At 39.8% G+C, this 12,077-nt stretch overlaps 1 protein-coding gene across 3 annotated transcripts in view; it reads left to right on the top strand.

Annotated features, from left to right (window-relative positions):
- Positions 1 to 350: 350 nt before the first annotated feature.
- The window catches only part of PIP4P2 (phosphatidylinositol-4,5-bisphosphate 4-phosphatase 2), a 46,027-nt gene continuing 34,300 nt past the window's right edge, over positions 351 to 12,077 (top strand). Inside the window, exon 1 of one of the 3 annotated variants that reach the window (XM_037049341.1) lies at positions 351 to 579. In XM_037049341.1, the coding sequence (XP_036905236.1) occupies positions 474 to 579 (106 nt within the window). In that variant the 5' untranslated portion in view covers positions 351 to 473. The remainder of the gene's footprint in view (positions 580 to 12,077) is intronic. The other 2 variants (XM_037049343.1, XM_037049342.1) reach the window with 2 other exon arrangements.

The raw sequence follows: 12,077 nt of genomic DNA, 5'->3' as shown, positions 1-12,077 counted from the left end.
TTTGCTGCAGGTCTCCTAGATGGGACTCAAGCTTTTCCTCCCGACCCCTCTCAGGCTGCTCCTCACCCTTCTCCTTAGTTAAGGAAACATCAAGTTTAGACAAAAAAGGGCTGCAGACCCCTACGGCTTACCCCTCCCCGTGGTCAGGCACTCCTCCCTGGTCCTCCCCTCATGTCACCACCCCCTCCTACTGGGTCCTCTGCCCCTCCTCGTTCTTCCTCCTCCCCCTTTGCCCCTCCTCCTTGGTCCTTTCCCAAAGTTCCCGCCCCCCAGGTCCCCTTTTCCTCTCCTCCCCCTCTTCTGCTCTCCGCTCTTTCTTTTCCTCTGCCTCTCCTCCCCTTGTTCTGATCCCGGATGCACTCACCTCCCCGCCTCCCTCCCCGAGAAATACCCTGGTCTCCAGCAGTCGAAGCCCCAGCCCCTCCCACGGAGCCGCAGAGTAGTTGGTCCCGCCGCCCGCCTCTGCCGCAGTCATGGCTGCTGAGGGAGGGGACGAACGCTCGCCTCTGCTGTCTGCCCCCCCTTCGGGAAATGTCACCCCCACCGCCCCGCTGTACTTGCAAGAAAGCAGCCCCCGAGGTAAGGCCAGTATTAACCCTCCTACCCGGTGGGAAAGACCTAGGACAGCAAAGACAAGAGGCTGCAGCTCCGGCTAAGGGGAGCTGTCCACTGGTGTGGGAGACGGATGCTGACTGCCTTGGAGCCTACAGGCCTGACCCCTCGCTGCAAGCTTCCTTGTGTGTGTGCGCTACCCCTTCTGACTCAAGGGTACAGGATGCGACTTAAATTTTCGAGCTGGGCTTCGCTGTTTCAGAATAGACCCAAGTACAGCTGGGAGTAGTGCTCATCTCTCACAATCATTCACGAACCCTTTTAGGTTGCTGAGAAACCTCAGGAGTACTGCTCACCTTGGCATCTGTCCTTGAAAAAGCTCAGCTTGAAAGATACGCATATTCTAGGTTTTCCCCCCAGTGCTCTGTTCAATCAGGGAATTGCCTTACCAAAAGGAATAGAGTTAATCAATATTCCTGATAGGTCTGAAATTTTTGCCCTTCCTTGTTACTCCTGATTGAAGACTATGTGCTAGCTTGTGAATGAGGAGGGAGAGAAGGGAAGATGGAGTATTTTTTACACATATCTAGGTGAGATTGAAATGAACTTATAAAAAGTAACCCAAATTAATACTGCATATATTTCTATACATTTTTCTTCTCAAGATAGAATCCAAAAAGATTTGATAGCTATGGGATTTACAGAAGGAAGAGGGGTCTATTTACTAAACTATTAAATTTATTGAAAGAACTTTGTCCTATGCCTTTGAGTTGATTGCTGTAGGAGAAATAAGGGAGGGTCAGGAGTATAGAAAATGGAAGACAATACTTTTAAAAAGCTTAAGAATAGTGAAAAGATTGGTCAAATATGGCTTTTGCAACTGTAGCTTAAGTTCATTTTGTTTTAGTAGAATGTGAGAGAAGTTTAAAAATCCTAGGAAGTAAACGTTAATTTTGACAATATGGGCAGATCTTGTTTCTTGTACACACTTTTTCCTAGTTCAAGTCTGGAATTGGAGCAAGCTGTAGAGCACGTTGAACTTGTCTAGTACTTAAAAGTTTTCATTTAACACATTATAACTTGAAAAGCAACAATTGAGCTTTTAATCCACACTTAACAAGAAGCAGGACAAAGAGAAAAGATATTTAGCTGTGAACAATTCAGTATTGTCACTGTTGAGAAATAAGGTACAAAATGAAACAAAGACTCACCTTAAAAAGCACACAACTCATGCTTTTTTTGGTCAGCATTAAACTTATGCTAGAGGATACCAGATGTAGAATTTTCTTTAATGGGCAAATTTGATATTAAAATTTTACTGCTATCTAAATTATATGGTCCAGAATGGGTTTAAATACTTACCAGTGAAGGTTTCAACTTTATCCAGTCACCATTTAAGACAAAATATTTGAAAATTTATTAAGAGGCAGAATTTGGATTCAAGCAACTTTCCTGTAGTACATTTTCAAGCCTTCTATGTTGCATCTATTTTTTGATCATATAGTGGCTATATTATTCCACCAAATGGTCATACTCATAGATCTGTCTGTAGATTTCATCATTTGTTGTATATTTGTTTAATTTGATAAGACTCCACAAATTAAACAATCAAGTACAAGTGTCAGTTCAGCCACTGAGAAAAAGAAGTTTCATTCTAGAAAACAAAAAACTGAAGAAATTCAATGTGTTAAAGAACAAATTAGACTGAGTAATTTTATTTTTTTAAGATTTTATTTATTTATTTTTAGATGGGAAGGGAAGGAGAGAAATATCAATGTATGGTTGCCTCTCATGAGTCCCCTGCCAGGGGCTGGCCTGCAACCCAGGCGTGTGCCCTGACTGGGAATCGAACTGTGATCGTGTGGTTCACAGGCCCGTACTCAATCCACTGAGCTACACCAGCCAGGGCTGGACTGAGTAATTTTAAAGAAACTGTTCTTATTCAGTGATTCATGAATTGGGCAGGGTCTCATCTAACACAGAGAGAGGACCTCTGAGGAGCTGTACACAATGAAAGACTGTTATAGACAGAAGAAAGTGGAACAAGGAAGTCACACTGCAAAATATAGATTGGTTGTAACAAAGTCACTTTCCTAGAAGATGGCAGATAACCTCATTAGTACAGATCAGATAGCTACTTATTGACTCATTTAAGGTTCCATTTTGGGGAGAAGCTGGAAGTATGATTAAGTCCCCATTTAGTGACATGGGGCTTAGCATAAGTGACTCCTTTTGAGCCTGTTGTCTTGTTTTTAACTACTGGTTTAGCCAAAATGATCTTTCTGCCTTATGGTAGAATAACTTTTCTTCTTCTCTTCCTCCTCCTTCTTCTCCTCCTTCTCCTTCTACTTCTCCTCCCTCTCCTTTTTCATCTTCTTTTTTTTTAAACTTTAGCATTTTTTGAGAGAGAGAGGAAAAAAAGCATTGATTTGTTGTTTCACATATTTATGCATTTATTGGTGGATTGCTGTATGTGCCCTGATCAGGGATTGAACCCACAACCTTGGTACATTGGGATGACCTTGTAACCAACTGAGCTGCCTGGCCAGGGCCTTTTTTTCTTAACTGCTAAATGATAATTAGATTATGAGAAAGTAATTTTATATAGCATTATACCTAGTAAACATGAAATTTAAATGAGAAGTAATTTTACTTACATTTTTGACAGATATTTACATGGTGGGAAGAGAGCAAGGGAGTGCATCTCATTCAAGAGGGCTACCCTTATCACTTAATACCCACAAGAAGCCATGCCTCCTCATACCATCACATTGGGGGTTAGGAGCTAAGCATGTGAATTTTGAGGGAATACACAAACAATCAACCCATTTCAAGAGAGTCCTTGAATATACAGGGATGGGCAAAGTAGGTTTACAGTTGTTATATTTGTTTGAGTTAATAAAGCTATTGTAAGAATCATAACCTGCATGTCTTTTTTCAGAAAAACAACTGGAAACCTAATTTTGCCCTGCCCTGTATTTAGACACATCTGACTCCTGAACATTCTTGCATCCTTGCAGAGTTTAAGGTTAAGTGTGGATTGGTAGGAAGAGATGACACACAGCACACATACAAAACACTGTAAGATTAGATTAAATTCTTACCTTATTTGCCAAGGATTTTGAAACCCTCTGAAAGCCAGGTTGTCACAATGAGCAGAAACAGATGCAGTGTATTTGAGAACAGCTACCTAAAGCTCACTGAAGGCCCAAACATGGCTGTGGAGGGTCTTCATGGACCTTGATTTTGGGCTATACTAAAGCTAAGGATCCATTTAAGGGAATTTTTTCAAACTAGTTTTTGAATCAAAAACTTTGATTCAAAACCTTCCCTTTGCTGAGGCCACACTCTTATGAAGGGGAAATGGAGCCCAATTAGGTGAAGTGTATTTGCTTCCAGTTTTCCATTATTGTGCGAGCCCATTTCCTTTCCCGTTGTTCAGCAGACATCAGGCTCCATGTTTCCTGTATTCTATTTATAGTGCCCACATTTTCTCCTTGCACTAGCTAGCATCTCTAAAACATTAATTACAAAATGTTGCATTCAGTCAGTCATGCTTTCAAATATTTGAGCAGCTAGTATATGGTCTCAGATATGGGAGAGTTTGCACTCCAGTGAGAGAGGCGTATAGGACCATTATAATTTCAGAGTGGAGGGAACACAGAGAGGCATGAAGACAGATGGTAACCTGTGGCATTGGATTGTTTCAGATCTTGTGTTCAGGAAAGATACCTCAAAGATGACAATTGCTTAGAGATCTGAAAAAATGAATTGGAATCAGCTGTTGGAAGACTTTGGGGAGGAGTATACCGGGCAGTTGGAGCAGCGAATATAAAACATGCTGATTTAAAACAAGAAGGACAATGGGTTAGAGTATGTGAGGTAGGGCAGGTGTGGTAGAAGCAGTCAGGGGTCTGGATTAGGGACAACCAGGAGAGCTTTGTAGGCCACTGTCAGGAATGGGATTGTATTCCAAGGATAATGGGAAGCCATGGAAGGTTTAGAGCTAAGGAGAGACATTAAATGTTTTACTTTTTAAGATCATTCTGGTTAGTATGTGGACAGTGGGTGATTGGGGGAAATTGAGAAGGAATTAGTAACACATGAGATGAATCAGAAGACTTTGAGTGGAATATGTCTGAACTAAGGCAGGGCAATGGAAGTCGTGGGGTACAGGGCATACTGTAAGTGGAAAAAAAGGAATCGCAAATCTCCAAAATGACCTAAGCAACTAGGTAAAAAAATGTGTCTTTATCTAACATGGGCAATCAGGAAGAGAAGTTTGTCTGCAGGAAGGGGGAGGATACTGGAAATCAATATTCTGTTTTGGATAAGCTGAATTGAAATACCTGTAGTCATCACTCTACTGGAAGTGTCAATCAGATAGTTGGATGTACAACTCTGAGTGTGAGGAGATATCAGAGCTGAAGAATACATTTCATTCCCCAATTATTTATTATATGTATGATAACACTTTGCTGTGGTGATAGATGATGCTCTCAGTTTTCCATTCTATTTCCATGGATTCTACAAACTTTTTCCAGGAATGTCAAACTATTAGGGTAGAATATTCTGTCAAAATCTTGTAAGCTTTGCCGGGAGATGTAGCATGGCATCTGCTAAAGAAGGAGCTATCAGAGAAGTGATCCAAATAGAAACTCTAATCTTTCCACTTTGAGGAAAAGCAGACAAACCTGGATACAGCTTTGTACTCAGATGTTTTATGCTTAATTTTTATAAAGCTGAAGAGATGCATTATAACCTGGGAATGACATCCCTTTAATAGCTCCTGAAAGGGAATACATTCTTCTTGCTGTTTTCTGTTCTTTTGGGAGAACTTCTAGTCTTTTTTGGGAGGTGAGGGTACTTCAGAGTTTGTGTTGGTTTGGCACTTTTCTAGATTTTTGTCATTATCCTGGTTCCTACTGTAAAGTGAATTTCTTTTTCTATGAAAAATAAATTGTATGAAATTGTATGAAAAAATATGCATGTGAAAAAGAAATGGAAGGCATAGCTCATTTTTCTGGCCTTCAGGCAAGTTTTCCAAGCATTCTATAACTAAATCCCTTAATATGGCCTCAGGGAGAATATGACTCCAGGTGTTGTTTGGCTTGGGGGACCCCATAATTTCTGCCTGTTATGAGCTGTTGACCTTAGAATCATTACTTTACATCTCTGGGACTCAGCTTACCACCTGAGAAAGAGTGATATACCATGTTCCCTTTTGCAATCACAGTTTTTGGTAAGGAATCTGATTACACCTAGGAGAATGTATTCACAATTAAAAAATTAGATACAGCCCTCTGTGTCACCTAGACAGAATTCCTGGTTGATTTTCACAGACACATATTGTGGGGACTCCTCTTTTCTGCACTGGTGCTCCAGGTTGGAGAGCCCATTGTGCAGGTAGGATCCCTCGCTCCACCGAGGAACTTCCTCAGCCAAGATATTCTTCCCCATTCTGCCAAATATGGGTGTGGGACCAGCCCATTCCACATTTTCACCCCTCCTTCCATGTTAAAAATACTATATTTATTTACTTTTAGAAAGAGGAGGAGAGGGAGAGAAACATTGATGTATGAGATATATCAATTGGTTGCCTCTTGCATGCCCCCAACTGGGGACCCAGCTCACAATTCAGGCATGTGCCCTGGTTTGGAATCGAACCAGCTACCCTTCAGTTCACAGGCCAGCACTCAATTCACTGAGCCACACCAGCCAGGGCCCTCTTACAAGATCTGATGTGTTTTTTTCTCTGCATGTGTGGCTATTCTTTATATTCTTAGTTATAGGAGTCTGTTCAGCTAGTCTTCAGGTGATTCTAAAGGATGACTGCTCTAGAATTTAGTTACAGTTTTGATGTTGTTGTGGGAGGACGAAAGCACAGTATTTATCTACTCCATCATCTTGACAGAAGTTCCTTATATACATGTTCTTGTGAAAACACTTGCCTCATGAAATTGTGCCTCACTACATGTTAAGAACATAAGATCTTTGAGCTACACCCTATACCTCATTTTCCACGGTTTCCCTAACATATCTAGCACAGCGTATGGTACAGAATCAATGCTTGTTACAGACTGTATGCTAATTAACTTCTGGGAATGTAACACAGGCTGTCCAGCTGGCTTCTGCTTGTCGCCTGATTCTAGCTAAAGACCTCTGGACTTTCTCTGGCATCAGAGCTCATAGAGAGGCCTTATAACACACCCCTTCCAGTATAAACCTGGGACTTCCTGGAGAAGCAGTCGAATTTAGAAAACAGGCAAGCTGAATGAAAATATGGCAGGTATCACCACTCCTACATCTTTCATATCTTTCATAGTGGCATTGCTTTCAGTAGAATTTCCAGGGACCTATACATGACCTACCTACCTTAATCAGTGGGCCAAAGAACCAATGGATATTTTGCTAGTTGCCAAGAATATTCCAATTCATATATTAAGGAACTGGGAAAAGAACTTCAGAGTAGATCCTCGGATCTACAGGAGCCACTATGAATTGGTCCTGGGGTAAGCCATCAACTGTGGCCTGATAGCCATGAGCCCTCTCTTTGGTGGACCACAGTGGAATTTTGAATCAAGAATTAGCACCATTTAAAAGCAACTTTCTATTAATCCCTAACAAATGTAGTAATTTTCTTTTCCCTAGTCACTCTAGTAACGGACTCAGGTCTCTTGAAGAAGGCTTAGAGATTTAAAGTTATTACTTATACCAGTAATGCTGTATCATTCTTCAAAGCCACAAATGAACTCTTCAGTAAAGGTGTTCTGGGTCTGTGAACTTGCTTTGTTACATACTGATTGGAAACTTGTGACTCTCCTCCACTGTGGTTACATAAGTCAGGTTGCTGGTTATGAGATCTAGTATTTTCTATTATATATAACCAAGTAATGTTCTTGTAGGTTACCAATCCATTTCAATCCTAGACTTATTTCAGTTAGCTATTGTCAAAGGCTTTTGTGAGTCAAAGTTTTCTAATATTGACTTTCCCATTATGATTAGTGTACCCACCTTGTCTTTGGCTTTTAAGTGTTGCTCTTTAGCCTCCATTGCTGTTCTTCCATAATCTCAGAGAGTCATCTTGTGCTGCTCTGCCTGGCCCACATAGGACATGTGTTTCCCTATATGATGGGTGTATCTATGCCTTAGTGAAAGGTATCTTCTCCAGATTTTCATGGGATTTGTGGGGCATGGGTATGCAGATTTCATGATAAATTTACTCCAACATTTCTAACTCTCTAGGCCTTTGGTTGCTTCTTCTATAACATAATAAGGATGCTCTGATATCTCAGCTCAATAAATGTAAGGTCAAGTCTCATCAACCACCAAGTAAACTGATTCAGCTACTTCCAGCTTTGAAAAAAACATCAAATCTAGAACATTTGGAAGGTGCACCCATATCATTACATTTGGCTCAACACAGTGTTAGATTCTATCCTCTTTAACAGTACTCATATTCTCCAGGTATCTGACAATATACTTTATCAAAACTTTGCAATTTTCTTGTATCAGCTACTTCATCCTGAGTCACATCTGTACCTGACCTTCTAGGGCAATTTGAAATTAGAACCTAGGCATGTATCTTGACTAGGGCTGAAGGACAGGTCTTGGGGAAAAAGGCTGTCCTCTGTAACACAACTACCTTAGGTGAGATTATGACAGAGATTTCCTGTAACTGAAGGTTCATCTCTTCAGACACAAAAGGAGACAAACTGCTTTCTACTCATTTTCTGCTCTACTTATTCTCTTCTACTTGTTTTCTGTTTAGTGCAACCAGGTGGCCCTATTCCAATTCCAGTGTTTAACTCTTTTGCAATCAATCTCCTTTCACATGAGAGACTTAGCAAGACTGTGAATTTACCTGACATTATAATTTTGCAATCTACACACTTAGATTTTGTGCTTTATTTCTAACAGTGTAAGTCCTGCAAAGATTAGAAGTAAGTGATACTTTTATGGCTGTGATAGAAGTTCTCTGGTTCTCTAACTAGAATGTGAACTGAGAACTTCTCATTTTCTCTCTGTAAAGGCTCCAGTGCATTCATGAAAATCCACTCCATATCAAAATTCATAGGGCAATTACTGTTGCCATAGTGGTCAAGTGAAGGAGACACAAACCTCACAGTCATCTACAAGGGAAAATCTGATTCATGAGAGTGCCATTGCATGCTGCCATTTGTCACCACACTGTGTTCCACTGGAAAGGGCTCAGCACTGCAGTCCAGCCCAAGATATGACCAAACTACTCTTCTAGCCTATTTCTGAGGGTTGTTTCCTGAGATGACTCCTACTGTGAGTTTTTATGTTACTTAGGACTTGAAGATAGAAACCACAGAGTAAAATATAGTAAAAATAATTGTTAATTACATAGAAAGTTGTTAATTAGGTAACTAAAAGGTAAAAATATTATTCTAACACATTAGGGGATATTTAATACAAGAAGTAGCTAGTACCCCAAAGGCAGAGAGAATAAGGGAAGATAATAGAATTATTAAAATGAAGTCATTTCAAGGAGGGGTCATGCAGAACTGAAGCATGACTTCTGAGTGGCCCACGCCAGGCAGTGCTGAAGTCTTTGCTCTGGAGAAAACTTTGTATGTCTGGGGAAAGGGATGTAAGTTCCTTCTTCCTCCTCCAATCTTGTGGTTTCCCTTTATCGTCACCTATTAATAAAACATAATGTGCATCCAGCTGGCAAAGTCAAATGAGGTTTTAAGAGTTCCAGCCCCAGCAGGACAAAGCAGAGAAGGGTAGGTTTGGAGTTGAGCAACGGTAGCCGAATAACTACCACTTTTATCTTCCAACTTGACTTTAGCCAGATGGATTCTTCTTCTTTTTTTTTCCTTAAAATGCTTAAAATGTATTTTGTTCTTATTTCTAAATAATATATTTTTTAAAAATCTTTGATTTATAGATTCCAATTGAGCTTCCCTTTTTTCCAAAATGTTTTATTTAATTATTTTTCAAGTACAGTTTTCTGCCTATTACTCCCATCCCATCCCACCCCTGTGCTCCCCCCTCCCTCCCATTTCCACCCTTCTCAGCTGTTGTCCATGTAAGCTTTATATATGTTCTTCTAAATCCCTCCCCTATTTCCCCTGAAGTTCCCTCCTCTATCCCTCCTGGTAACTGTCAGCCTGTTCTCTATTTCAGTGTCTTTGGTTACATTTTGCTTCCTTGTTTGCTTTGTTGTTTAGCTTCCTGTTAAAGGTGAGATCATATGGTATTTGTCCCTCAACACCTGGTTTATTTCACTCAGCATAATGCTTTCCAGTTTCATCCATGATGTTGCAAAGGGTAGGAGTTCCTTCTTTCTTTCTGCAGCATAAAATTCCATTGTGTAAATGTATCATAGTTTTTTGATCCATTCATTTACTGATAGGCACCTAGGTTGCTTCCAACTCTTGGCTATTGTAAATTGTGCTGCTATGAACACATATTGGGTTCAAAGAACCTATGCATAGGTTCTTTGGGATTGGTGTTTTAGGGTTCTTAGGATACAATCCTAGCAGTGGAATTGATGGGTCAAAAGGCAAGTCTAATTTTAGTTTTCTGAGAAAATTCCATACTGTCTTCCATAATGGTGGTACCAGTCTGCAATCCCACCAACAGTGGAGCAGAGTCCCCTTTTCCCCACACCCTCTCCAACATTTGTTGTTTATTGCTTTGTTTATGATAGCCATTCTCACCGGTGGAAAGTGGTATCTCATTGTGGTTTTAATTTGCATCTCTCTGATAGCTAGCAATATTGAGCATCTCTTCATGTGTCTCTGGATCCTCTTTATATCCTCCTTGGAGAAGTGTCTGTTCAAGTCCTTTCCCCATTTTTTAATTGGGTTAGCTGTCTTCTTAGAGTGAAGTCATGAGTTCTTTGTATATTTTGGAGATTAAACCTTTGTCTGAGGTATCATTGGCAAATATGTTTTCCCATACACTTGGTTGTCTTTTTATTTTAATGCTGTTTTCTTTAGCCGCGCAGAAGCTTTTTATTTTGATGAGAACCCATTTGTTTATTCTTTCCTTTATATTCCTTGCTCTAGGGGACATATCAGTAAAAATGTTGCTGCGTGAAATATCTGAGATTTTCCTGCCAATGTTCTCCTCTAGGACTTTAATGGTATCACGGCTTATATTTAAATCTTTTATCCACCTTGAATTTATTTTGGTGTATGATGTAAGTTGGTGCTCGAGTTTAATTTTTTTGCATGTAGCTGTCAAGTTCTCCCAACACCATTTGTTGAAGGGGCTATCTTTACCCCATTTTATGTTATTGACCCCTTTGTCAAATATTAATTGAGTGTAGAGAGTTGCGTTTATGTCTGGGTTCTCTATTGTGTTCCATTGGTCTATGTGCCTGTTTTTATGCCAGTACCAGGCTGTTTTGATTACAGTGGCCTTGTGATACAGTTTGATATCAGGTAATGTGATCCCTCCTACTTTGCTCTTCTTTCTTAATATTGCAGCTCCTATTCAGGGTCATTTATGGTTCCATATAAATTTTTGAAGTGTTTCTTCTATGTCTGTGAAATATGCCATTGGTATTTTAATAGATATTGCATTGAATCTGTAAATTGCCTTGGGTAGTATGGACATTTTGATGATGTTAATTCTTCTAATCCATGAACACGGTATATGTTTCCATTTGTTTGTGTCTTCCTTGATTTCTTTCTTCAGTGTTGTGTAGTTTTCTGCATATAGATTTTTTACCTCCTTGGTTAGATTTATTCCTAGGTATTTTATTTTTGTTTTTGCTATATCAAATGTTTTTTTTCCCTTAATTTCTGCTTCTGCTGTTTCATTGTTGGTATACAAAAATGCCTTTGATTTCTGGATATTGACTTTGTATCCTGCTGTTTTGCCAAATTCATTTATTAGTTCCAGCAGTTTTTTGGTAGAGTCTATAGGATTTTCCATGTACACTATCATGTCATCTGCAAACAATGCCAGTTTTGTTTCCTCCTTTCCAATTTGGATGCCTTTTATTTCCTTTTCTTGTCTGATTGTTGTGGCTAGAACTTCCAATACTATATAAATAGAAGTGGTGAAAGTGGACAACCTTGTCTTGTTCCTGATATTAGTGGAAAAGCTTTTAGTTTTTGCCCATTGAGTATGATGTTGGCTGTAGGTCTTTCATATATGGCCTTTGTTATATTGAGGAATGCTCCCTCTATTCCCACTTTGCTGAGTACCCTTATCATAAATGGGTGTTGTACCTTATCAAAAGTTTTTTCCTCATCTATTGATATGACCATGTGATTTTTGTCTTTGCTTTTGTTTATGTGGTGTATTACATTACTGATTTACGGATATTGGACCATCCTTGCATCCCTGGGATGAATCCCACTTGGTCGTGGTGTATGATCTTTTTGATGTATTGTTGGATGCGATTTGCCACTATTTTCTTGAGGATTTTAGCGTCTATGTTCATCAGTGATATTGGCCTGAAGTTTTCTTTCTTTGTTGTGTCTCTATCTGGTTTTGGATTTAGGATGATGCTGGCTTCATAAAAAGAGTTTGGGTGT

This window comes from Sturnira hondurensis, unplaced genomic scaffold, assembly GCF_014824575.4.
Source record: "Sturnira hondurensis isolate 20B ecotype Veracruz unplaced genomic scaffold, ASM1482457v3 Scaffold0006474, whole genome shotgun sequence".
In the NCBI taxonomy this organism is placed as follows: Eukaryota; Metazoa; Chordata; class Mammalia; order Chiroptera; family Phyllostomidae; genus Sturnira; species Sturnira hondurensis.
This window is presented reverse-complemented; position numbering and strand designations above follow the sequence as displayed.